Source organism: Pelmatolapia mariae, linkage group LG3_W, assembly GCF_036321145.2.
Source record: "Pelmatolapia mariae isolate MD_Pm_ZW linkage group LG3_W, Pm_UMD_F_2, whole genome shotgun sequence".
NCBI classification, from domain to species: domain Eukaryota; kingdom Metazoa; phylum Chordata; class Actinopteri; order Cichliformes; family Cichlidae; genus Pelmatolapia; species Pelmatolapia mariae.
Window position 1 is genome coordinate 68,435,273 of NC_086229.1, and position 27,727 is coordinate 68,462,999.

At 42.6% G+C, this 27,727-nt stretch overlaps 1 protein-coding gene across 4 annotated transcripts; it reads left to right on the top strand.

Annotated features, from left to right (window-relative positions):
• On the top strand, positions 1-27,727 carry LOC134624748 (hemicentin-2-like). 4 transcript variants are annotated; one of them, XM_063469765.1, is made up of 11 exons: positions 14-390; positions 2,525-2,602; positions 3,001-3,345; positions 6,151-6,483; positions 7,353-7,688; positions 8,927-9,256; positions 13,746-14,084; positions 17,225-17,560; positions 21,680-22,018; positions 24,834-25,169; positions 25,408-27,727. In XM_063469765.1, the coding sequence occupies exons 3-11, from the start codon at positions 3,198-3,200 to the stop codon at positions 25,551-25,553; spliced, it is 2,643 nt and encodes an 880-aa protein (XP_063325835.1). In that variant the 5' UTR covers positions 14-390; positions 2,525-2,602; positions 3,001-3,197; the 3' UTR covers positions 25,554-27,727. The 4 variants fall into 4 exon arrangements, with proteins under 4 accessions (XP_063325837.1, XP_063325834.1, XP_063325835.1 ...); XM_063469766.1 differs by having other exon boundaries at positions 2,525-2,597; XM_063469764.1 differs by lacking the exon at positions 2,525-2,602 and having other exon boundaries at positions 12-390.

The window sequence follows — 27,727 nt, forward strand, 5'->3', positions numbered from 1 at the left end:
ATAGGGTGTTTTCAAAGCGATGTTCCAGTCCGCATCAGTTGGTGGCGGTAATGAACGACTCTGTTGTCTACCACCGGCAAGAAGCAGAAGAAGGAGGAGGAGGATAAACAAGTAGAACTAGAAGAACTAGAAAACAAAGAGGAACAACTGGAAAAAGAAGAAAAACTAGAACAACAACAGATGAAAGAAAAAACGTTATTTAAACCTCAAATATAATCTGATGTTTTAAGTTTTAAGTCAGGTTCAGTTATTGAGTGAAAATACCAACAGACTCAGACATTTAGAACAAACTAAGAGTCAGATCAGCAGAAACAGAGAACACGGACATGTCTGCTGTAACTGCGTCACTCTGCTCCACTTTGCTGATGTTTGTCGTGTTCGTCTCTGCAGGTGAGATTTTATCATTTAGCTGTTATAAAAACAAACGGAGTCCATTTGAGATAAAACAGGAATGATCGGCAGCATAGTAAAATATTAATATTTATTTGACTGTTATAGAAGTAAAGGAGATTTTTCTGTGAGACAAACAGTTTGCAGCAGAGTTACTTTCATACTGGCTCAGTTTGTCCGTGTGTGCGGAGACTGGATGGTGTCATTCACTCTAATAAAGTATTTCTCTTGTATATTCTGAATAATAAATTCAGTTCTCGGGACATGATTTTATTCCTTGGAGCTGGCTAAAGAACAGCAGCGTGTAGAAACACTTTTAATCGTCTCTTTTTGGTGCTGCGCAGTTTTTCTACCAGCCTGCTGCCCTTTAAGGCACAAAATGACAAATCGGAGCGAGCTGCGAGACTTACCGTCATCTGTGATTTTCAGCTTTACTGAAAACTTTTATTAAATCTCACGGAGTCAAGTTTGAAAATCGGATTCTTATTCACCGAAAATGCCCAAAAAAAAAGTTTTACGACAAACTAAGAGTCAGATCAGTAGAACTACAGAACCCTGCGATCTCTGCTGTAACTGCGTCACTCTGCTGCACTTTGATTTGTCGTGTTTTCGTGTTATTCGTGAGATTTAACTGTTAGAAACTAAACTCACAAAGATTTCATTGTAACACTTTTCAAACTTTTCGTATCGTGCCAAATTATCATCAAATTTTAATAGTTGGAAAAAGTTTGATAGACTCTCTCAGTCTTGCTCAGTGTGTGTCGGGGCCAACCCTGAAACGGGGTCATACGTTGGATCTTGTGCTGTCTTTAGGGTTACTGGTGCTAAACACGGAAATATGTGATAGTGTTTGTTCGGATCACTGTCCTGTTGTTTTTAATATTTTTTTTTTTTTATCTCACTGCCATTTTACACCTCCTATTCCAACACATCGTTGTTGTGCGTTTAACCCATCTGCAACTGAACAATTTTCTATTACTTTTAAAAAAAAGTTTTAAGAGCTCCCCTTGGCTTTGGCACCCAGGAGATGACATCTAATCTTTATGATAAATGCAAAACCGTCCTTGATGAGGTTGCTCCTTTTAAAACTGTGAGCTTGAAACCACAATCAGACCCATAGATAAATGAGACCATTCGTTCAGCAAGACAAGAAGTAGGGCTGAACAAAGGGGACAAAAAGATTTGCCGCAGGTATCTTTTCTCATGATGAGAGACGGTCTATACACTACATTTTAAAAGGAGAACAGTCAAAGTTTTTTTCTAATATTACTGAGAATAGCTCCAATAATCCTCGGGTTCTTTTTTCAATTATTGACTCTGCTCTGAATATTCCCCCAGCTTCTCGTATTAATAGTTCCTCATAAACTTGTGAAAGGTTCTTGCAGTTTTTTATCAATAAGATAAAACTGCTTCGATCTATGATCTTCACATGACCTTTGTTAAATATTCACCTGCTCTGCTGTATTTGATCAGGTGGAGGAACCATGTAATGACATTGTCCAAATGCTTTTGTTTCAAAACATTTTTTTAAAAGAATATTTAAAGTTGTTGGTTCCAACATCTTAAGGATTTTTAACAGCAGTCTCAGTATAGGTGTTGTGTCAGCCAGTTTTAACCATACTGTTGTACAGCCTATAATTTAAAAAACAAAACAAATAAAACCTCAATCTCAATTCCAAATTCAAAATCAATCAAATTTCAAATTTCAAGCCTATGTCAAAGCTTCCCTTCCTATTGAAGATTTTGGAAAAGATTGTATTTGTTTGATCTTTTGTACGTGAACAAGAGGTTTTGGTCTGGTTTTAAAGCTCTTTGGAGCACTGAAAATGCACGTTAGTAGTAATATAGAGCCAACGAACTAAAGTGCCTTGAGGCGAATGCTGTTGTGATTTGGCACTCCATTAGAGTGGTTCAGGTGATACCTATCTGACAGGACTTTCTCTGTGAGCTTTGGAGATTTTTTCTCTCTTCCTCAGCTCCCTACTGCTACTGAACAGTACTTTGGTCAATGTTGCTGTTGTAATTGATTGTGCCATACAAATAAACAAACAATAAACTGTCTCTGAGATAAAGATGAATAAACATCAGCTGGTTTACATGTTACTAACAAAACCATTATTTCATATTGTTTCAGTGTGTGTGAAGGAGACACGAAGCTGGGTGGACACTTATCATCTGTAATCCAGCTGTGACAGAGACAAAGAAGTGTAATGTGTGTGTCAGTGTGATGTGTTGTAGTGTCAGAAGTCAGTATACAGCTACAAAGCTTTTTGTTCAGTGTATACAAACAGCTGTAGCTCCATAAAGGCAGCATGCAGAGACTCACAGTGTCTTATAATGAGAGGCTGCTTTCTCTCACACATTATGTTCACTTATTATCAGCGCATGTTGTTGTTCTGTGGAAGTTAACATCTTGTATTTTCTGTTACTTTGCATGTTTAGCATGAGGCTAAAATTCCCCCTCAGTGGGTCACTGGTGACCTGGTGGATGTTCAGGGGTTCATTAAATCCAACATGACTAAAAACTCAAATGTCAAAGGAAATAAAATATTCAAAGTCAGTCTTACATTGACCTTTAACCTCTCTACTCTGTGTTGTTTCCTCTTTCAGAGCAGAAAATCATCACAGCTGAGTCTGGACAGAACATCACTCTGACATGTCGAGCTCCAAACAACAACATCACATTTGTAGAGTGGAGCAGAGCTGACCTGACAGATAAATATGTGCTTTTGTACCAGGACGGTCACTTTGAACCAGATGCTCAGCATCCATCTTTTAAGAACCGGGTGGATCTGCAGGACAGACAGATGAAGGATGGAGACGTGTCTTTGATTCTGAGGGATGTGACGATTAATGATAATGGAATATACGAGTGTCGTGCCCAGATGAAAGAAATTCACTCATGGAAGAACAGCATCTTCAGCGTGATGGACCTGACTGTCGTTGTTCCTCCAGGTGAGTAAATAGAGTTGAGTGTGTGTGATCAGAGGTGAAGCTGGTGGTTGTGAGTCTGTGAAAGTGAATCCTGCCGGTGCGATAGCTGGTGAAAACATACTTAGTGCAGACACAAAACGTCCATCAGCTTCAAAGTGTGTCAGAAAAATGTCCACATGATGACTGATGGATTAGAAACGAAACAGTTTGTCTCTGAGAAGAAGAGGAATATAATGTAGGTGCTGGTTTACATGCAATTAATATTTTCCTACTTATTAGTTATATATTGTTTCAGTTTGTCATACATCTGGGAGTAAAGAAGAACATTATCCTGTGTGGCTAAATCTGGCATATTTACATTATAAATTCAAGTGCTTGTGATAATATGTAACGTCCTTTTCACATAACAATAAACATTAAAAAAAAGTTTGTATGAGAAAGTTCAAATTGTATTCGCCACGTGCAGTGGCAGGTTGCCCTGCAGTGGAATGAACCCCCACCCCCAACCTTACACACACAACACAGACATTACATGGGGATACAAGTCAGAGAACGGTTGCATTACAGAAAACCACTGAAATATACACGACAATGGGAAAGTACAAGAGGAAAAAAAAGAGACCTCTACTCATGCTGGGCTATAGGAGGACAGCATGAGAACAAGAAACAAAAAAACTCCTCTGCACAGAAAGCACATAAATGTCCACAGCACAACATTATGGAGCACGTGACCAGCAACAGGGTTGGGTAGGGGATGAGGAGTAATCCTGGGCAACACAGAGGCCATCCTGCCACTGCGCCGTCTCTCCAACACGGACCCAGACGCGCCTCGTGTTCTCCAGGATCAAACAAGCATCGAAGGCGTTGGAAGGGGAGGGGGGATGAGTGAGTGATTATCAGTGTAATTGTATGTATGTGTGTCCAGAGTTCAGCTGAGACAGTGTCCTTCGCCCTGCCAGGCTAAGTAAACAGTCTGCCAGCTAACCCAGGTGACCGTGCATAGAATGGGAGGAACAGACTCAACACAGTCGTTATCAGGATGTTTTTGTTCAGCTCCAGCCTTGAGCCCACAGCTGGCGCCGAAGGTATAGCCGCATTATGATGGTGTTTTTTCTTTAGTGCGAACAACTCATGAGAATTTCAAAGTTGTACTTTAACACTCTGACACTGGTCTCTCGATCTCCCGTTGGAGAGCCGCGAGCTTCTCCAAGATGTTATCAAACTTGCGCTCTGTGGTCTTATTCTGAGTATTCACGGCAGCCGTAAGCTTCTCCAAGATCTTGACCATGCTGCACTCAGTGAGCCCATTCTGAGAAGTCGCGCCTCGTCCCATCGTTTCAATTCCAGCGGGCAGCCTTGGGGGGATTGAACAGCCGGTTCCGCTTTCTTAATTTTTCGATAAGCCAGGGCCAAGCCAGCACCAATCAGCAAGAACGCTGCTATCATGGTTCCGAATAGGTAGATATCTTCAGCGTCCTCAATGGACAGTCCCGCCAGGCGCACGACCCTCCAGTTATGCCACCCGTCCATCGTGTATCCGGCAGGGAAAGTCCCTCCAGGGCCCTCGGGCTCTCCCGAGCCCAGACTTCTCATTGAAGGGTGTCACTAGCATTCAGAGACCAGTTGATCAAATCCATAATTCTCTTTTAGGTTTTAGAGAACAGACTGTGAGAGAGTGTTCCAGGGAAAAGTAATACAGGGAAAGTGTCATGATGCTGAGTGTTGTGTGTGTAGATGTAACATATGTGGCTGTAATCCAGCTGTGACAGAGACGAAGTGTAATGTGTGTGTCAGTGTGATGTGTTGTAGTGTCAGGAGTCAGTATACAGCTACAAAGCTTTTTGTTCAGTGTATACAAACAGCTGTAGCTCCATAAAGGCAGCATGCAGAGACTCACAGTGTCTTATAATGAGAGGCTGCTTTCTCTCACACATTATGTTCACTTATTATCAGCACATGTTGTTGTTCTCTGGAAGCTAAGGCTACATCCACACTAGCCTGGATAGATTTGAAAACAGCATCCACACTAGCGTTTTCAGTCATTTTCACAGAGTTGTGCGACCACATTGAAACAGCCGAAAACGCTTACGTTCCAGTACTGCGCATGCGTGAAACGCAAGAAGATTTGGCTTGTCTCATTTGTGTCTGAGCTAATTTACTTTCTTGCTCTTTGAAACATTGCTGCAAAACATTGAGCACCGAGTTTTATAATTGGACTAACAGTGAGGTGGAGTTGTTGCTGCTAGTAACACAAAAGTACAAAGTTGCAAAAGCAAGTGAGAATTAGAGAATTTGAAGAAAAGCTATTTGGAGCATGTACAGACTGATATTAATCTTTAATAGGGCTGTCACAATTGAGAGCAAACAAAACAACTGCTGTATAATGCTCTCTGTTATCCTTGTTTAATTGGTCACGTGACTGCATCACATGACTAACATGCGTCATCGTTTTAGGAAGTCTCCGTTTTTGTCCACACTGCCACGTGAAAGCACCGTTTAAAATGTATGCGTTTTCGAGAGCGTTTTCAAAACGCTGTGTTTTCCTTGAGCCAAAACGCTGTCTCAGTGTGGACTGGAGGCCAAAACTGAGAGAAAACGATATGAACGTGGACGTAGCCTAACATATTGTAGTTTCTGACACTTTGCATGTTTAGCATGAGGCTAAAATTTCCCCTCAGTGGGTCACTGGTGACCTGGTGGGTGTTCAGAGGTTCATCAAATCCAACATGACTAAAAACTCAAATGTCAAAGGAAATAAACAAAATATTTAAAGTCAATCTTACATTGACCTTTAACCTCTCTGCTCTGTGTTGTTTCCTCTTTCAGACAAGGAAGCGATCACAGCTGTGCCTGGACAGAACGTCACTCTGACATGTCAAGCTCCAAACAACAACATCACATTTGTAGAGTGGAGCAGAGCTGACCTGGGAGATAAAAATGTGCTTTTGTACCAGGACGGTCGCTTTGTTCCAGATGACCAGCATCCATCTTTTAAGAACCGGGTGGATCTGCAGGACAGACAGATGAAGGATGGAGACGTGTCTTTGATTCTGAAGGATGTGACGATTAATGACGCTGGAACATATGAGTGTCGTGCCTTCATGGTAGAAACATTGTCGTGGCAGCTCAACATCATCTACCTGAGAGTTGTTCCTCCAGGTGAGTGAGCAAAGTTGTGTATCTCCCTCCAAGTTGAAAAACAGACACAGGGCATTCTTGTTTTCTCCTGGCATTTATCGGACACAGGTGCCACCAACGATGCTGCGAGAACTGTACAAAACAACATGAAATAATCAATTATCACAGTAAGTCCTTCTCATAGAGAATAAACAATAAAGTATGTTATTTAAGAACATAAAAACAACTTGACCTTTACAAAATGTAGATACATTCTATATTGCATGTGACTAACATAAATTCGACAATTCTGTAACAAATAAGTATCTTTTTTTTCTACCAACACATAAAATACAAGCTGCATACTTCATTGGCCACTTCAACTTGAAGAGGTTAATATAAACACATCTTGCACTGCACACCTTTTACAACAGCTGGATAACTTTGCTGCATGGATCTCCAAATATCTATCACTGACTGAGAAAGGAAAACATGCTGCCCTCTACTGAGTGTGGCATGTAACTGAAAATATTCTCAACCCTAAACAACACAATATCGGTTCCATTCTGCAAATCTTTTAGAAGCTTTAAATGTGTGTTTAAACCAACAATGCATATATATATATAACAATCTGATTTATTACACATACAGTATTTTTGTAACTTCTCTTGACTTATTAATTGTAACTTAAACTCATGAAATTAACTCAAATTGAGGTGAAGCTGCTTCATGGTTGTTGATGATTGTTTCTTGTATGGATGACCTGGTGGATGTTCAGTGGTTTATTAATTCCAAAATGACTAAAAACTTAAATTTCAAAGGAAATAAACAAAATATTTAAAGTCAATCATTCTGATCATAATTGTACTTTGACCTTTAACCTCTCTGCTCTGTGTTGTTTCCTCTTTCAGACCAGAAAGCATTCATTAAAGCTGTGCCTGGACAGGATGTCGCTCTGACATGTCGAGCTCCAAACAACAACATCACATTTGTAGAGTGGAGCAGAGCTGACCTGGTAGACAAACATGTGCTTTTGTACCGGGATGGTCACTTTGAACCAGACAACCAGCATCCATCTTTTAAGAACCGGGTGAATCTGCAGGACAGACAGATGAAGGATGGAGACGTGTCTTTGATTCTCAAGGATGTGATGTTTAATGACGCTGGAACATATGAGTGTCATGTCCAGAGAGAGGGAGACATTTTGAAGTTCATCAGTATCATCTACCTTAGAGTTGTTCCTCCAGGTGAGTGAAGTTGTGTAACTCCCTCCAAGTTGAAAAACAAACACAGGGCATTCTTGCTTTGTACTGGCATTTATTGGACACAGGCGCTACCTGTGAGAATTGTAGAAATAACATGAAATAATCAATTATCACAGTAAGCCCTTCTCATAGAGAATAAACAAAGTATATTATTCAAGAACATAAAAACAACTTGACCTTTACAAAATGTCGACACATTCTATATTGCATGTCACTTACGTGATTTCAATAGTTCTGTCATAGATAAACATCTCATTTTCTACCAACACATAAAATACAAATTGCATATGTCATTTATCGCATTAACCTGAAGAGATTAATATAATCCGTGTGTTGTCCTGGGTTCATTTTTGACCCCAAAAGAAATTTTTTACCTTCAAAATGTTTTTTTCTGTATTCATCAAATGGCCTGAAAATAACAGGAGTTGTTCAGTACTATGCTATTCATGATTGCAATAAGTTTTAAGTAATTTGATTCATTAATGGGGTTTTTATTGGATTTTATATCACCTGTTGTCCTTGGGGGTCAAAAATGACCCCGAACTAAGTGTTGCAAAGGGCCATATTGCCACACCATACTGCTTTCAAACATCTTTGATCTTGGATCATTGATGTGTGGGGTCAAGCAGTGGTCATAACAACAACAACAAAACATTATCATTGTATTTTCACTCAAAAACAGAGCATACTTCATGTAAACACGGTCTGGTGGCCTTAAATTGCAAAATGAAGGGTGAATTCTGTGGCAATGTGTTGGTTCTAAGTAAAACTAAGGTGTAACACTGAATTGACTGACAATTTATACTACAATACACCCAAATGAATGAACCTTTTGTAGAAGCTTTATATGTGTTGGCTTAAAATGTGTTTAAGCCAACAATGTAGATATTACAATCTGATTTATTAAACAAAGTATTTTTGTAACTTCCCTTAACTTATTTACTTTAAATTAAACTCATGAAATTAACTTAACATGCATAACTACGCTGACGGCAGCCCCAAGTTGAGTGTGTGTGTGATCAGAGGTGAAGCTGCTTCCTGGTTGTTGATGTTTGTTTGTTGTATGGATGACCTGCTGGATGTTCAGAGGTTCATTAAATCAAACATGACTAAAAACTCAAATGTCAAAGGAAATAAACAAAATATTTAAAGTCAGTCATTCTGATCATAATTGTACTTTGACCTTTAACCTCTCTGCTCTGTGTTGTTTCCTCTTTCAGACCAGAAAATCATCACAGAGTCTGGACAGGACGTCACTCTGACATGTCGAGCTCTAAACAACAACATCGGAAGTGTACAGTGGATCAGAGGTGGCCTGGAGCCAGACATACTCCTTTTGTACCAGGATGGTCACGTTTATCGAAACAACAATAATCAATCTGTAAGGAACCAGGTGGATCTGCAGGATAGTAAGATAAAGGATGGAGACGTCTCTTTGATTCTGAAGAAAATCACGATTAATGATGCTGGACCATATGTGTGTTATGTCAACATTAAAGAACCAGAAATACAGCAGATCAGCATCATCTACCTTCATGTTGATCCTCCAGGTGAGTGAGTAGAGTTGAGTGTGTGTGTGATCAGAGGTGAAGCTGCTTCCTGGTTGTTGATGTTTGTTTGTTGTATGGATGAGCTGGTGGATGTCAGAGGTAGACAGATGTTTCTCCAGCTGTTGTCTTTGTGGCTGGTAGTCTAGAGTTGTAGAGCAGCATTGTTTGGGTAAGGTTAGAGCAGAAACAAAGACATTTATGAATCAGTCTCTTCTTCTCTTGCTCTCTAACTCGTCTGTAAACATGTGTGGGGAAACTCAATGTTAAAGCCTACAGCTGGAGGGGGAGGGGAGGGGTGAAGCTGGTGGTTGTGAGTCTGTCAAAGTGAATCCTGCCGGTGCCATAGTCTCCGAACCTCCTAGACTGAGCTGTCCCACTGATGAACTCATTCATAATCTTGTCCATTCTGCTCTCAAAGAAAACATTGTCACTTTGCTATTTATCGTGTTCGTCTCTGTTAGAACCTAAACTGAGTTTATTTCTGAGATAAAGAGTCTTTGTCTGGTTTACATGCTGATAATATTTCTCCAAGAATTAGTTTCTTATTCATTCAGTGTTGTGAGCAATATGAGGCTGGGTGGAGTTAACATCTGTAATCCAGCTGTGACAGAGACGAAGTGTAATGTGTGTGTCAGTGTGATGTGTTGTAGTGTCAGGAGTCAGTATACAGCTACAAAGCTTTTTGTTCAGTGTATACAAACAGCTGTAGCTCCGTAAAGGCAGCATGCAGAGACTCACAGTGTCTTATAATGAGAGGCTGCTTTCTCTCACACATTATGTTCACTTATTATCAGCACATGTTGTTGTTCTGTGGAAGCTAACATCTTGTAGTTTCTGACACTTTGCATGTTTAGCATGAGGCTAAAATTCCCCCTCAGTGGGTCACTGTTAGGATCCCTGGGTCATCGACCCAGTGGTTTGTGTTTTGGTTCTTTGAGTTTGTTATTTCATTATATTTTAGTTTTGCTTTTTGGGTTTTTGGATTATTCTTAGTTTAGGTTCTCTGGGTGGGTTCTGTTAGAGTTTAGTGTTCTGGTTTTCTGTCTGTGATTCTGAGTTGCTGTCTCCCCTGTTTGCTGTATCCCCACGTCCAGTCAGTGTCTGTGTCTGCCCTGGTCCCACATCTTTGTTCCCTTTGTTATAATGCCTGCCTGTGAGTCTGTGTTATGTTTCCTGTTTTACTTTGAAAGTCCATGTCTCATGTTAGTGTATCTGGTTTTGCTCTCCTTGTCTCGTTAGTCCTGATTTGCCCCAGCTGTGTTTCCCTCCTGTTGCCCATTCCCTGATTGCTCCCTCTGTGTATTTAAGCCCTGTGTTTTCCTGTGCTCTCTGTCGCGTTCTACCCTTAACTTGCTGTGTGTTTTGTCTACGTAAGTGTATTTTGTATTCTTAGTTTTGTTACACTTTTGGGTTCAGCATTAAAGCTGTTTTGAGTTACTTTCTGTCTCTGGAGTCTGCACTTTGGGTCCTTCTCCTGCCAACACACAGCCATCACATAACAGAAGAACGCGACCAGAACATGGACCCAGCAGACTCCATATGGTATCGGCGACCCGCAGTTTCTGCCTTCCTCAGGGAGAGCATGAGGCAGGAGGCTAAGCATGCCCAGGAGCTCCAGTCACCCTTCTATGGGTCTCGTTTGGCTTTCGGAGGGCCCCGCAGCCTCCAAACCGCCATGGCTACGGCCGAGCCGGCACCTATGCCTCGGAAGATCAGATTGAGCACGTGCTCATTCTCTCCGGTCGCTACACCTCCGCCTCCACCCCCGGATTTCCAGTCCGACAAGAGGGTTAAACGGCAAAGGAAGAAGGATTACGTGACGCCGGACGTTAGACTCACTCCGCTGCAGTCCTTCGCTCTGTTTTTGGGTCTGCCCCGTTCTGAGCTTCACAAACTCTCTGCGTCCTCATCGCAGCCCGTTCTTTTGGAGGATACGCAGCCCAGTTTGCCAGCTCCCACTTCCCGGAGAAAGCGACGCTCACGCTTTCGCCACTCTGTCTCTGCTGAGCCACTCCCCGTGGTGAGTTGTAATGATTGTTTTCATTCTGCTCCCTCTGAGCTGGAAAAAGACAATCATGGGAACACTGTAAATTCTGAGACTGTGAAAACTGTTAAGACTGTTAGACGTGGTGGTGGTAGGAAGCTAAGAAACTTTGTAAAGGAGTCTGTGTTTGCTGAACCTACTCCTTCGCCCCGTTGTGTTCCTGCTCCCAGGGCAGCTCGGGCCCAGCATTCCCCTGCACCTGTTTCAGTGCTTCAGGTGAGGGAGGCTGAGGTCCAGCTGGTCCCTGCTCCAGTGTCCAGGCCGGCTGAGGCTCTGCCTGTCGCTGCACCCGTACCAGCTCCTCGGATGGGGACAGCAGCTGCCCAGCCATTGACGGTGCCTGTCCCGGCTCCCAGCGTGAGGATGACCGGGAACCAGTTAGCTCCAGCACCCGTACCTTCTCCTCGGGGGGGAGTGGCTGGTGTCCGGCAGGTACCTGCACCTGTTTCTGACCTCGCTGGAGGCTCAGGTGAGCCCGTCCAGCGGTTTTCTTCAGGTTCTGGAGGATCAGGGGAACTAGCTCAGTTTATTGCTAATCCACCACCTAACCCACCATTACTACCATCGTTACAACAGTCAATAGAACTTAAACTTCTATCAATAGCTCGAACATTAGCTCACCTCTCAGCTCAGTCGCCTGTTCAGTTACCACCCGCCTCGCCTGGAGGGTCCGAGGGGCCCGTCCAGCCTTCTGTTCCTGCTGGGGGTTCTGGAGAACCGCACCAGCCTTCTGTTCCCGCTGGAGGGCCCGAGGAGCCCGTCCAGCCTCCTGCCTCGTCAGCTGGAGGGCCCGAGGAGCCCGTCCAGTCTCCTGCCTCGTCAGCTGGAGGGCCCGAGGAGCCCGTCCAGCCTCCTGCCTCGTCAGCTGGAGGGCCCCAGGAGCCTGTCCAGCCTCCTGCCTCGTCAGCTGGGGATCTTGGAGGACCCAGCCAACACATCCTCATCTCTACTGACGGTTCCGGGGAGACCGTTCAGCCACCACCTACGCCGTCACCTGCAGTGCCACCGCCTGCGGCTCCCACGCCGTCGCCTGCAGTGCCACCGCCTGCGGCTCCCACGCCGTCGCCTGCAGTGCCACCGCCTGCAGTGCCACCACCTGTTTCGTCGCCTGCAGCTTCGTCCTCGCCTGGTCCGGCTTCAGCTTCGCCGTCGCCTGGTCCAGCTCTGGCTTCTGCTTCGCCGTCGCCTGATCCGGCTTCGGCTTCAGCTCCGCCTGTCCGTCCTGCACGTCCTGTCCGGCCTGTCCGTCCTGCACGTCCTGTCCGGCCGCTTTCCGGGCCGATGATTGGGCGTCCTCGCCGTCGTGGACGGCCTCCTGACCTGCTCCGTCGCCGCCGGTGCCTCCCGCCCGGCCGGCCTCCTGAACTTTTTTTTGGACTGTTGTGCCGTCGACCTCCGGGGCGGCCCCCTGAATCTTTTCGAGACTGTTGCCTGGGCCTCCGCGCCTTTTGGTGGGCCCTTTTGTTTTTCTTTTGGACTGTTCCTGGGCCTCAGTGCTGTTGTTTTGTTCTGTTTTGGACTTTGTTCCCTGTGTTTTGGTTTCTGGCTCCTTGTGTTTTTGTTTCGGTCCCTCCATCCTGTTTCCCCCGCCGCCCGCCCTGGTTGGGTTGTTTTTCGTTTTTGGTGTTCTGGTTTGGGCTGTCTGGAAGCCAGCCCTTAAGGGGGGGGTACTGTTAGGATCCCTGGGTCATCGACCCAGTGGTTTGTGTTTTGGTTCTTTGAGTTTGTTATTTCATTATATTTTAGTTTTGCTTTTTGGGTTTTTGGATTATTCTTAGTTTAGGTTCTCTGGGTGGGTTCTGTTAGAGTTTAGTGTTCTGGTTTTCTGTCTGTGATTCTGAGTTGCTGTCTCCCCTGTTTGCTGTATCCCCACGTCCAGTCAGTGTCTGTGTCTGCCCTGGTCCCACATCTTTGTTCCCTTTGTTATAATGCCTGCCTGTGAGTCTGTGTTATGTTTCCTGTTTTACTTTGAAAGTCCATGTCTCATGTTAGTGTATCTGGTTTTGCTCTCCTTGTCTCGTTAGTCCTGATTTGCCCCAGCTGTGTTTCCCTCCTGTTGCCCATTCCCTGATTGCTCCCTCTGTGTATTTAAGCCCTGTGTTTTCCTGTGCTCTCTGTCGCGTTCTACCCTTAACTTGCTGTGTGTTTTGTCTACGTAAGTGTATTTTGTATTCTTAGTTTTGTTACACTTTTGGGTTCAGCATTAAAGCTGTTTTGAGTTACTTTCTGTCTCTGGAGTCTGCACTTTGGGTCCTTCTCCTGCCAACACACAGCCATCACATAACAGTCACTGGTGACCTGCTGGATGTTCAGAGGTTCATTAAATCCAACATGACTAAAAACTCAAATGTCAAAGAAAATAAAGAAAATATTTAAATCAATCATTCTGATCATAATTGTACTTTGACCTTTAACCTCTCTGCTCTGTGTTGTTTCCTCTTTTAGTCCAAGAAAACATCACAGCTGAGTCTGGACAGAACGTTACTCTGACATGTCGAGCTCCAAACAACAACATCATAGTTGTAGAGTGGAGCAGAGCTGACCTGGGAGATGAATATGTCCTGGTGTACCGGGATGAGGCGTCTGTACTTGAAGAGCAGCATCCATCTTTTAAGAACCGGGTGGATCTGCAGGACAGACACAGGAAAGATGGAGACGTGTCTTTGATTCTGAACAATGTGACGATTATTGATGCTGGAATATACGAGTGTCGTGTTTTCATGAACGAAAGTCGCCCATGGGAGCCCATCAGAACCCGCATCTTCCTGAGAGTTCTTCCTCCAGGTGAGTGAGTAGAGTTGAGTGTGTGTGTGATCAGAGGTGAAGCTGCTTCCTGGTTGTTGATGTTTGTTTGTTGTATGGATGAGCTGGTGGACAGTCTTGGGGAGTAACAAAATACATGTACCGGCGTTACGTATTTAAAATACAAATATGAGTAACTGTATTCTGTTACAGTTACAGTTGAAATAAATGGGTGGTAATCAGAATACATTTACTTTGTTAAAATAAATGGATTACACTACGGTTATTTCCTGTTTCATATGTTAGGCTATCCCCTCTCTGTCGCTTCTCCAACTTTGGTGCTTAGATGCAGTTGAGCGCAGGTTTAGCTCAGGTCGATGATCATCTAGTTATATATCTGGTCTTTAAGTGATGACGTGATGAATCCTGCTTCTGGGCCCAAAGTACTCTGCATGTAATAAGTCTCTCGTGTTTTTAATGTCTTTTAATGCTTTGTATCTTGTTATCTTGTATTTAATCTCAACAAGCCCCTTTTTGATGACATCATGCTGACGTTAGAGTTTGGATGTGTCTGGTTGGTTTTTCAGTTTTCTAGTTGGTGTCATCAGGTTTGTTCTGTGGATGCTGTATCTTATAACACTGGTATTGTGGAGGTAAACACAGACCACACGAGAGCTCTCGATTAACACTCCTCGTTTATTACTCATCACCACAGAACTGAACACTTTTCCCTCCAAAACATAACAACAACACTTCCTGAGAACTGGGTGTGAGTGGAGCCCTCCAGTGGTCCACCACACATGCCCCCCCCCCCCCCCCCCCCCCCCCCCCCCCCCCCCCGCCGAACACCCAGTAGGGTCATCCCCTAGTCCAGAACCCTTGCTTTAATCAAACGTCCAGAACGGCTGAACCGGGGAGGTGGAGAGCTGGCTGAGGGGAAACGAGCCTGAGGACCAGGCTGGCATGGGTGGCCAGGAGAAGCTGAAGATAGCTCGGGCCCTGCCAGGTGCGGGGTGCTCCCAGAGGAAGAAGCAGGGTTGTCCAGTCCAGTGGAAGGCGGGTGGCCACGGCGGGGGGCCTGAGCGGGCACCAACTGATCATCCTGCAGCACATGTGCCGGTTTAAGTCTGTCAATAGAAACAGTCTCCTGACGACCCCCAAAGTCCAAAAGGAAATGCTTCCGGCCCGGTTGAATAACCCTAAAGGGGCCGTCATACAGTGGACGCAGCAGAGGCCTATGAGCGTCATGCCTGACGAAAACAACCTGCGAAGAGTCCACCGACCTCGGAACAAAGGTGTCAGGCAGACAATGGTGCACTGGGCCAGGAAGAGAAAACGAGTCTCTCGGGGGACGAAGAGACAGGACAGAGGGAGCGAAGCATGGGGGTGGGCTCTCGGGCAAGAATTCCTCGGGGACCCGGAGGGGCTGACCGAGGACAAGTTCAGCCGGGGAAACCCCGAGGTCTTCTTTAACCGCGCAGCGCAACCCCACACTTCCTGAAAACTGGGTGTGAGTGGAGCCCTCCAGTGGTCCACCACAGTATGATGTTTACTGTGAGTCTGGAGGTTTGGTTATACTGAACCTGCCTCCTGATGTTTGTCACATATTCACAGCAGAAGCTGTCAGACACAAATAACGCCACAATGTTTGGTTATACAAACTCTCTCTCTCTCTCTCTCTCTCCCTCTTTCTTTCTTTCTTTCTTTTTTTTTTAACTCAATTTCCATCTGGGATTAATAAAGTTTCTCTGATTCTGATTGCTGGTAACCCAAGCAAAACAAGACATAGGAGGCTCTAATGTAAGCGTCCTGTTAATGTTACACAATGGACCCAGAGCCAGCAGTGCAGGGGCAGGAATGCATTTCTGACACCACTTCATAAGAAGAATGGGCGAAACTTTAGTATCTTCGATTGACTGTTGTTGTGTGATTTTTTTTTTATTAATTTTTTTTATTTTTATTACTATTAATGAAGGATACTCGCCACCGAGCTAACATCGTTAGCTGGTGTTAGCTGAAGTTAGCTCCTAGACTGCAGACTATTAGGTTGTTCCTAAATACTCGTGTACGCGAGTCTGTACTCGTGTTTTTGCTTCACACGAGAGTCCGCACTTCCCGAGAACGCAGCACGATCGTTCCACAATTGGAACAGCAGTGAACTTGATGACATCACAGCTCAGGAGTTTCTACTGCCACCCCCTCATAATTTCACTGTGATTAATATTTGCAATGGAAATTACACATGAGATAAAAATAAAATTACACATGATGTAGTAGATTTCTTTAAGAACAAAAAATAATAATTTTAAAAAAAGTATCTTAAGCACTTTGGCAAAATTTGGTTTTACGTATCACCTGTATCATAATGTCTAACAAACTTCATACAGTTAAGCACAATTACTGCATGACAGAAACACAAGCTTAATCTCTCTTAATAAACATGGTGTAGACTGAATAAGAACAAACAAGTGAGATGTTAGAACGCTTGTATTTTTATTTTAATAAATACTCAAAACTTAGAATAGAAAGCTGCTGGGGTTTGGAAGAGAACTGAACAAATATTTAAAATATAATCTGATCATTTTTGGAGCAGCTTTCAGCCTTCTACGTATTAACATGCTGTTTTTAGACTTGATGGGGCATTAACAACCTGCTAGCTGCAAATAATCATGTGCAGTTCAACATATTTCTGATACAGAAATAGTTTTCTGTAGAAGACTATCTCTGTATCAGAAATAAGAGATCGCTGCAAAAAGTGCAACCTTACCTAATGTCCAACCTACTGTTACTCATTTTATATTAAGATTTTAAAAAATAGTTGGTAAGTAACCCTAAGTAATAGTCATAGTAATAAATCTTATAGCAATAGTACATGTAGTTGTAAAATCATGATAATATATTAAGTAATCTAAACTAATCAGAATACATTACTCTCATTGAGTAATGCAACAGAATACATTACAAAATACATTTAGGGACATGTAATCTGTAATCTGTAGTGGAATACATTTTAAAAGTAACCTTCCCAACACTGCTGCTGGATGTTCAGAGGTTCATTAAATCCAACATGACTAAAAACTCAAATGTCAAAGGAAATAAACAAAATATTTAAAGTCAATCATTCTGATCATAATTGTACTTTGACCTTTAACCTCTCTGCTCTGTGTTGTTTCCTCTTTCAGACCAGAAAAACATCACAGCTGAGTCTGGACAGGACGTCACTCTGACATGTCGAGCTCCAAACAACAATATCACAGCTGTAAAGTGGATCAGAGCTGACCTGTTACCAGAATATGTGCTTTTGTACCAGAATGGTCACTTTGATTTAGATGATCAGCATCCATCTTTTAAGAACCGGGTGGATCTGCAGGACAGACAGATGAAGGATGGAGACGTGTCTTTGATTCTGAAGAATGTGATGCTTAATGACGCTGGAACATACGAGTGTCGTGTCTACATGGCAGAAACACGCTTATTAAAGCCCATCAGCATCATCACACTGAAAGTTCTTCTTCCAGGTGAGAGAGTAGAGTTGAGTGTGTGTGTGATCAGAGATGAAGCTGCTTCCTGGTTGTTGATGTTTGTTTGTTGTATGGATGAGCTGGTGGAAGTCAGAGGTAGAGAGATGTTTTTCCAGCTGTTGTCTCTAAGTCATGTGTAAACGTCTGCTGTAACTGTGTCGGTCTACTTGAAAGGTGAAATCACATCAGAATCAGAATCTTTATTAATCCCTAAAGAATTTATGTGGCTTTACAGTTGCAGACAGATGGCCATGGGCTGGAATGATTTCTTGTGTCGTTTAGTGGTGCATTGTGGGTAATCTCAGTCTCTCACTGAGTGTGCTCCAGGCTAGCACGTTATGGAGCGCGTGGGGGGAATTATCCAGCATTGTCTTTATCTTGAACACCACCCTAACAGAGTCCAGCTCCATTCCCATAACATTACTGGCCTTGTGGATGAGTTTATTTAGTCTGTTGGGATGTGTGACCCTCAGCCTGCTCCCCCAGCATGCACTGGCCACAACAGAGTCGTAGAAAATCCTGAGCATTGTCCGACAGATGTTGAAGGACCTCAGTCGCCTCAAAAACAGAGACGACTCTGGCCCTTTCTGTAAAGTGCTGTGGTGTTTTTAGCCCAGTACAGTTTATTGTAAATGTATACTCCAAGGTATTTATAGTCCTCCACAATGTCCACTTTTACCCTCTGGATTGAAACAGGGGTCAAGTGTTTCCTGGTCTTCCTAAAATCCACCACCAATTCCTTGGTCTTTGCCACATTGAGCTGTAGATGATTCTGCATGCACCATGTGATGAAGGAGTCAGTCTGTGGGTGAAGAGGAAGGGAGTGAGGACGGTCCCATGTGGTGCCACTGTATTGCTGATTACTTTGTCAGACACACACTTTGGAAGAGGCACATATTGTGTGTCAGGTAATAAACAATCCAGGACATCAGAGAAGCATCCACCTGCATTGCCGTTAACTTGTCACCCAGGAGGGCCAGCCTGATGGTGTTAAATGCACGGGAAAATTAAAAAAACATGACCCTCACAGTGCTCGCCGGATTGTCCAGCGGGGGATCCTGATGTGGTCTGACTATAGGTTTTAGCTGGTCCAAGGTGAGTCCAGTGTGTTCATCATGTTGGAGGTCAGTTCCACAGGCCTGTAACCCTGGGGGCTGCTGGGATGTGGCATCTTTGGTACAGAGATCGACACACCACGTAACTTTCGCGCATTGCATTGTGGGTACGAGTGGCAACATAATCAAAACAATGCATCAAGCACAGCATTTCCAGCACCGGTAATCATTAATTCTGCGGTTTTAATCCCTACTTGCATTTTATTTGCCCCAAAAACAGTTATGTACAAAACGATGGAGAACACGGCAGTTCCGTAAAAAGACAGACTTGACGAAAAGGCAAAAAAAAAAAAGTGAACGGGTCAGACCCATACGAGCATACAGAGTGGCGTTGGCGTGCTGCGCAACTTTCATCATTCACATATTTATTATTATATGGTCCTAAATTTTAGTGCATACACTCACAAAATGTTTGGTAACTTCAGATCCCTGCAACAAGCCCAGGTCCAGTTTACTTTGGTGATTTGGACTATTCCATTTAACAGCTGTTGTTACATTTTTTTCCTTTATCTCGTGTACAGGCCAACGCAATCTATTTGTTGTCATTATTTATAACTGGCATTATTGTTTCATTCTGTTATAGAATCTTACAAGAAAGAGGCAACGTTGTATTCCATTATGCTTTATTAGCTGCTGTGGTCAAAAACAAATCAACAATGCAACAACAATAAAAGAAAAAACAATATTGCAAAACAACGAAAACAGTTTTTCATTACTTGATTGCTTCAATACAACACTTGGGCACATATATGTGTGACTTTTCGTGGCTGTAATGATATCGCTCTCTCTGTTAACCGATCAAATCTCGCTGTGGTAGCAGCTTTAAACTCGGTATGACCCAGGTTGATAGAGGGTGCCCAGTCTGGATCGCATTCCAGCATTGTGTAGGCTGGCTTTCCTACAAAACATTAGCACATTACCACAACAAACATTAGCCCGCAAAGCCACAGTGAACAAAGCAGCATAGCGCAATGAATTCAATTCAAATCAATATAAGACTTATTTGTAACGTACATCAACAATTATGTTATGATAAATTACGTAATAACTACAACAGAAGACTTACCTTTGTAGAAATGCTTGGAGCAGACTAACATGTGAGCTGGAGTGTTCTGGGACGTTACATTTGGTCTGCAATCCAGGCCATCTGTCAGCTTTTTGTTACTTCGAAAACATGACATGAACAATTTCTCTTCCACGATGGGATCTGCTAAAAACCGATCTCTTTACCCAGCGGCTTCCTGTCACTGTCATGCGACCGGCTACTGCAGTTAATAATACAACAGCTTCTTGCCATTCTTTGTGTTTCTTTGCTGTGTTACTGTTTTCTTGTGAAAGCCTGCGTTCACTAGTACCACTTACCACTCCTACAATCCTACAATCCTTTGCGGTTTTGATGTCACATTTTCGAGCTCTATTGTCTTTAGCCTCTCTAATCTTGTCCTTTAGTAACACCTGGACTCTTCTTGTCATTGTGGAAAGATGTGGTCTGTCCCCCTCTGGTGGGACAGACCACATACTGTGTGAAAGCTGGCAGTGACATGGTTGAAGTACCCCAAGATCGCAAAGAAGGCACTAGGGTGGTGAGACTAACCGGGCTATGGTGGATAGTGTTACATGCTGGCAGAGGGAGGAACATAAATGGTAAATGGCCTGTATTTATAGCACTTTTCTAGTCCCTAAGGACCCTAAAGCGCTTTACATATCCAGTCATTCACCCATTCACACTCACATTCACACACTGGTGATGGCAAGCTACATTGTAGCCACAGCCACCCTGGGGCGCACTGACAGTGGCGAGGCTGCTGGACACTGGCACCACTGGGCCCTCTGACCATAAGCAGCCCCCAAGATTACATGGGTAAATTCCCTGGGCAAATAATACAGCCTGAGTCCAACAGTGCACAGTTCAGTGTCCAGGCAGCATTCTTTGATTGATATGTGGGCAAGGTTACACCACCGGTTGTTAACAAGAAGAGCAAGCTCCCCTCCTTTCTGCTTACCGCTTGTGGCACTGTCCCTGTCCGTCCGAACAGTGTGGAAGCCTTCCACAGATGTGTTATCGTCGGGAATGTCCTGATGCATCCATGATTCTGTGAAACACATCAGGCTACACTCCCGATATTCCCTCTGACTCTGTGCTAGCATTGTTAGCTCATTAATTTTATTTGCTAACGACTGAACATTTCCCATTATGATAGACGCCTCCTCCTCACTTCAAGCCTCGCCTGTCTTGCTGTCTCCTTCCTTCGCCTCTTCTGTCCTCCACCTCTGCATCCATGGTGTGTTTTCCTCCAGATTTTTAGCTGGCACGTCTGTGGGTCTGACAGATGAGCCAGCTGGCACAAGTGCTATCAGCTGCTCTCTCGAGTAAACAGCCCGTGCAGTATGTAGAAGTTGTGCTGTGGTCATGTTGCTCAATAAAAGCAACATTTCCCAACTACAAGTAGATCAAAAACTCTCTCAATCCACATGATTGAAATAAAGTTATTAAAACAGAGACAGGTACAAGTAATAAAAAACCTAGACTAAAGAGAAAATGCGGGAACAACTGGAAAAGGCAGCATGCTTGTTGACACATGTGCACACTTAGAAATCTAGCTGGTACAATGATGTGTATATCTGTGATAAAGAGTATGTGTCTGGTTTACATGTGAATTATTTGTTTTAAATAATTATTTTTTTATATGGACTCAGTTTTTCTGTGTGCATGAAGGACATACAAGACTGAGTGTGCACTTAACATCTGTAATGCAGCTGTGACAGAGACAAAGATGTCTAATGTGTGTCAGTGTGATGTGTTGTAGTTTCAGGAGTCACTATAGAGTTACAAAGCTTTTTGTTGCAGACATCCATGAACATATACAACAATTTGTTCTTTATTTCTTTTGACTCAAATGTCAAAGAAAAACAAACAAACAATATAATTAAAGTAAATCATTCTGATCAGAATTGTACTTTGACCATTGACCTCTCTCCTCTGTGTTGTTTCCTCTTTCAGTCCAAAAAAACATATCAGCTGAGTCTGGACAGGACGTCACTCTGCCATGTCGAGCTCCAAATAATAATCCCATCAGTGTTTTTAAATGGAGCAGAGCTGACCTGGGGTCAGAATATGTCCTTTTGTACCGGGATGAGCAGTTTGTTCCAGACGACCAGCATCCATCTTTTAAGAACCGGGTGGATCTGCAGGACAGACAGATGAAGGATGGAGACGTGTCTTTGATTCTGAAGAATGTGATGATTTATGACGCTGGAACATACGAGTGTCGTGTCTTCATGAGAGAAATATTCTCATGGAAGCTCATCAGCAGTATCAACCTTCATGTTGATCCTCCAGGTGAGTGAGTAGAGTTGAGTGTGTGTGTGATCAGAGGTGAAGCTGCTTCCTGGTTGTTGATGTTTGTTTGTTGTAGGGATGAGCTGGTGGATGTCAGAGGGAGACAGATGTTTCTCCAGCTGTTGTCTATGTGGCTGGTAGTCTAGAGTTGTAGAGCTTTAAATTCAGACATTCAAGACATTTATCAACAGTCTTTAAATCCCTATTTAACAGTCTAACATCATCAGTAATGCTAACGCGGAAGTCTCTGCTGTAAGTGCGTCAATCTATTAAACTTCCCTGTTTGACAACATGTTCATGTTTTTCCATGCAGGTGAGGTTTGAAACAAAACTGTGTTAATCTCTCAAATAAAATGAATCACTGAATCCACAGCATCATTCTGGTTTGCAAGCACTATATTGTGATGAGCTGAGGAATCTTACAACAAAAGACCCACACAGAGGTTGAGCCTGCTATTCCACCTGAAGTGGGGTCGAGCTCTTTATTGAACAGTACACTTTAGTACATGGTGCTTCAGAGGGTCAATAACCTTTGAACTCTCTCATGGCGAGAGAGTCTCTTTCAGTTTTATCTTTTAGCATGAGGCTAAAATTCCCCCTCAGTGGGTCACTGGTGACCTGGTGGATGTTCAGAGGTTCATTAAATCCAACATGCCAAAAAACTCAAATGTCAAAGGAAATAAATAAAAAATTTAATAAAATATTTAACCTTCTAGGACAGGGGTGTCGGAATCCAGGCCTCGAGGGCCGGTGTCCCTGCAGGTTTTAGATGTCCTTGAACCAACACAGCTGATTTAAATGTCTAAATTACCTCCTCAACATGTCTTGCAGTTCTCCAGAGGCCTGGTAATGAACTAATCATTTGATTCAAGTGTGTTGACACAGGGTGGGATCCAAAAATTGCAGGACACCGGCCCTCGAGGCCTGGAGTTTGACACCACTGTTCTAGGACCTGGCATTCACATATGTGGACATCACATTTTGGGTGGTCTAGACCAGAACACAATTTTGCTCTACAAGGGCCTGATATTCACTTACGAGGACATTATAATTTGAAAATTATAAATAAATTATAATTATATATAATTATTATATATATTATTATTAATTATAATTATTATTATATAATCATAATTTATAAATTATTAAATTTGCCTCTGTTCTATCAAAATTTAAAACAAATGTCCTCATATGATCCAAATTGGCACTAGGTGTGAATGTGCTAGGGCAGGGGTCTGCAACCTTTAACATCCAAAGAGCCACTTGGACCCGGTTTCCACGCAAAAGAAAACACTGGGAGCCGCAAATACTTTTTGAAATCTAAAATGAAGATAACACTGTATATATTGTTTGGTTTTTTTTACCTTTATGCTTTGTGTGAACAACTAAAATAAGTAAAGTTTATTTATTAAGTGCTTTTCACAGACAGGCAGTCACAAAGCGCTGTACACAAATATTAAAATAAACAATAAAATCAATAGACATTATACACAATGTAAAAGATCAAATGTAAATATTGTAAAGAACATAAAATACATAGATCAACAAAAGGCTTGTTTGAACAGAAAAGTTTTTAACTGCTTTTTAAAACAGTCCACAGAGCAACTAAGGTGTGTTGCTTTTGAAATCCATGAAGTGCTACAGTTACATTTTATTTATGTTATTAACACATTTTGAACTCTTCAAGAAATATAACAAAAGGAAAGACACCCAGCTGAACTAAAATGATCCATATAGCAAACAAAAACTGTTGTGAGCCGCCACCCTTATATCGCCTTTGGGCTTTTGGAGCCTTGACCTGACTTTTAAAAAGTAACTGGAAAAAAAGCACTATGCTGCTAAAAAAGAAAAATAGATATTTGCAAAATTCTGCCTAAATATGTATTTTACCTGGTTAATGTGTGTGGCGGGGCGTGGTCCGCAGCACGGGAGGCGGACGCACCTGAGCGGCACCCACAATCACGCCTCGCCGCCTTAAAGTCTGTGCTCTCTCTGCTGTTGTGTTGTCGGGCTGTGAGCTGAAAAGCTACAGCCGGCTGTATGCGTACAGCAACCGTTTGTGAAAAGTGGTCAATAAAGAGATGCTGAAAAGCATGTTCATGGAAACATCGTCGGGTCTGCCGTGATATGTTTACAATAAGACTTATGGTCAGGAACCTCTGCGCACAGCGTCTCCAAATCGGGGGTTTCATCTTTACGCAGGACTGTAAGCTGTCATCTGTGAGGCGTGAGCGGTGTTTGTTTTTAAACATAGTTCACGGTGGAGAATAGCTGCCGACATAATGTGGATCCGAAGATCCACAATTGGCCTACCTGGGGTTGAATGTCTCAATAAATGCACGGCGTTTCCGCGAGTGTGACGCTTATTTTGAGCGATGAAAAAATAGTAAGATAATTTTATTTTTATATTTCAAAATCACAATAATCTTCCAATGTAGAACTACAAATTAAAAAAAGAACAAAACATAAATAAAATACACTTAAGCTAAATAGTTCTAATTTATTTTCCCAAACCACCCGGAGCCGCAAAATAAAGTCGAAAGAGCCGCATGCGGCTCCGGAGCCGCGGGTTGCCGACCCCTGTGCTAGGGAATGTGAGTGCGAATGGTTGTCTGTTCCTGTGTGTTAGCCCTGCGACAGATTGGCGACCTGTCCAGGGTGTACCTCGCCTCTCGCCCTATGACAGCTGGGATAGGCTCCAGCGCCCCCCGCGACCCTGAAAGGGATAAGTGAATGCGGCAGTTAATGGATGGATGGATGTCCTCATATGTGGATCTCATTTTTCTCAGAAACTCTGTGTTGTTTCCTCTTTCAGTACAGAAAATCATCTCAGCTGCATCTGGACAGGACGTCACTCTGACATGTCGAGCTCCAAACAACAACATCAGAGTTGTAGAGTGGAGCAGAGCTGACCTGGTAGATGAATATGTGTTTGTTTACCGAGATGGCCGATTTGAACCAGACAACCAGCATCCATCTTTTAAGAACCGGGTGGATCTGCAGGACAGACAGATGAAGGATGGAGACGTGTCTTTGATTCTGAAGAATGTGACGATTAATGACACTGGAACATACGAGTGTGGTGTCAGCCCCGGAGGTGGAGGCATTCTGAAGCTCATCACCATCATCCACCTTCATGTTGATCCTCCAGGTGAGTGAGTAGAGTTGAGTGTGTGTGTCATCAGAGGTGAAGCTGCTTCCTGGTTGTTGATGTTTGTTTCTAAAGATGTTGTTGATGAGACTTTGTAGAAAGCAGCTGGTCTGAGTGATGTGATCAGAGTGCAGTAGATAATGTCTGACAGCAGTTTGAAGAGGAAATGGATTCTGTTCTGTTCTTCACTCATCACCTACCTGACAGCTGACACCTCACACCTGTTTCTCACCTGCAGGTCAGACAGGAGGACTCAGAGTGGATGGATCTGTTGGACTGCTCATTGGTCTGAATGTTTTTGCCGTGTTTCTTGTTGCTGTTGTTATTGCTTTTGTAATCTATAGAAAATATGAACGAGAGAACGGGGATTTTAACTCCTACTAACCTCTAACCTTAGGAGGTAGAAACGTCTCAGAGCTTTTCCAGCGTTGAGTCTGCTGCTGCTGTTCTGTTCTGAGTTCTGGGTGTTGTCAGTGTTTAAAATCATACAGAAACAGATGAGCACAGACAACAGGCCCACAAACCCTGTATGTATATTCCATTTTTACTCAATGTTTTTGTCTTGAGGTTTAAAAGATTGTCCTACTGATCAACAGACCAAACGGCCTCTTCGGACTTCCATGCAAACAGGAAGTGTTGGCTCCACCTTTAAAGAATAAGAGGAAGTGAAGCGATCATCCATCTTTGATTCCTGGTTCACACTGAAACATGAGGAGTCGGAGGGCTTTTCTTCTTCTCTGATGTGTTTCTGCCTCCTCGTCTGAAGGAGGTAATAAAGTGGAGGAAGCGCAGGTGTGTCCTTAGCAGGAGAGTTTAACCTTCAGTTTTAATAGAAGGCCACAGCTGGAGGATAAACAAGTCTTCCTTTTTATTAGAAGGTTATTAAACAAAGATTTCTTCTTTTCTTTAATGAAACTTTGATATTAGTAAATTACACAGAAACATCAGTCAGTAGTTACAGTTATGTAAACACTCACTCACTGTTTTAAATGCTCCCTTCTCTTATTTCCTACAATGCATCCTAAATTACTCACATCTCACTCCCTCTCACTGGAGGTGAGGAGTCAAGGAAACAAGGATTTAAGTGGACCACAGGTGCAGTCCAGCTACAGCTGTGTTTATGATCTCAGGTGTTACAGTGTTCATCACATGTTTGATTTTTATGCTGACTTAAAATTCACAACATGGATCAAAGTGAAAGACTTTGAAGTTTAACTCTTCCTCCCTCCATGGTTGTACTTCTGTGTCACACCTCTTTGACACATTAAAAACAAAAGAAGCTTCTGGGAAGGGTTAAAACGTGAAATCTTGTTCAGTTGTAATTGTGTGTCTAACTCTGTACTTACTGAGTGTTGTTCACTGTGAGCTGGACTGTGTGTTTGTGGTCTGTGGTTAACTGAAGCTAACAGCTTTACAGTCGTCCAGCATCCTGATTCTGAGGACAGGGCTGTTTGTTTTAAACACTGGAAGGAACCTGAAGGCATCATTTGGATAAGTAAAAATATTAATGAGAGCCACTGAGATATCAGTGTCTTTATTTAAATTGTGAATCTGACTTTTATAAAGTTGATCATTTGGTAGTTTCTGTGACATCCTGACATGTTGAACATCATATCACACTCAGAAATTATGCATGAGAAACTTGCTCCACTTCAACATGATTTATCAACAATGTTTCTCCACCATCTTTTTTGCAATTTCCAAATAATGTAAATGTGGTTTTATTCAAATTTAGTGATAACTTATTTCTATCAAACCATGTTTTCAGTTGAAGCATTTCTTGTGTGAAAATTCACAAAAGCTGCTGCAAAGTCTCTCCAGCAGAGAAAATATTTGTATCATCCACAAATAAAATAAACTGTAATAGCTCCGGATGTTTTACATATATGATTAATGTAGGATAAATGTGTCAAACAGAAAATTTAAGTTGTTGTGGTTTGGTTGATTGATTTTTATGATATTGAATTGATAAGAAAATAAAGACTAAACCACAACCTCAGCCTAAAAACATCTGGCACAACATTCGGTGTCTTTAATGATTTGTTCAATTTGTTGTAAAGAATAAAGATCATTCTCTAGTAGTAGTTGTTGAATATTTGCTCAGTGTGTTCTTTTATATGACTTCAAAGTCCATTTTCTGTTGTTTAATTCTTAAGTAAATTAAAGCAACGTGAGTATAGGAAATACACTTTCATTATTTTTTTTTATTTAAATGACAGTTACATGTGTCAATTGTGCTTTATTAAACTACATAAACATGGATCAGCTAAGTCTGTGGCGAGGACCTGTGTTCTTGAATAGTTGACTTTAGTTCTCACAAAGCATGTAAGTCGCCTCAAGCCTCTTGAGGCGACTGTTGTTGTGATTTGACGCTGTATAAACAAAATTGAATTGAATATTTTATTTACTGTTCCTCAACCTGTGAAGCATTGATGGTGTCTCTCAGTATTTAAGGTGGAGTTGGGATAAGAAAAAAACACAAAGCTGAAGGTTTTTATTGTCTGATTCTGTCTGCCGTTTATTTACTTTTTGTCTTCTTAAAACGTCACGGCAAAATG

What these genes read in the sequence shown, in the direction of transcription:
- LOC134624748 (XM_063469764.1), top strand. Translation starts at nt 327, where the DNA reads ATGTCTGCTGTAACTGCGTCACTCTGCTCCACTTTGCTGATGTTTGTC. An exon ending in CCTTAGAGTTGTTCCTCCAG is followed by an intron (nt 7,689 to 8,926) that starts GTGAGTGAAGTT and finishes TTCCTCTTTCAG; the next exon opens with ACCAGAAAATCATCACAGAG. An exon ending in CCTTCATGTTGATCCTCCAG is followed by an intron (nt 9,257 to 13,745) that starts GTGAGTGAGTAG and finishes TTCCTCTTTTAG; the next exon opens with TCCAAGAAAACATCACAGCT.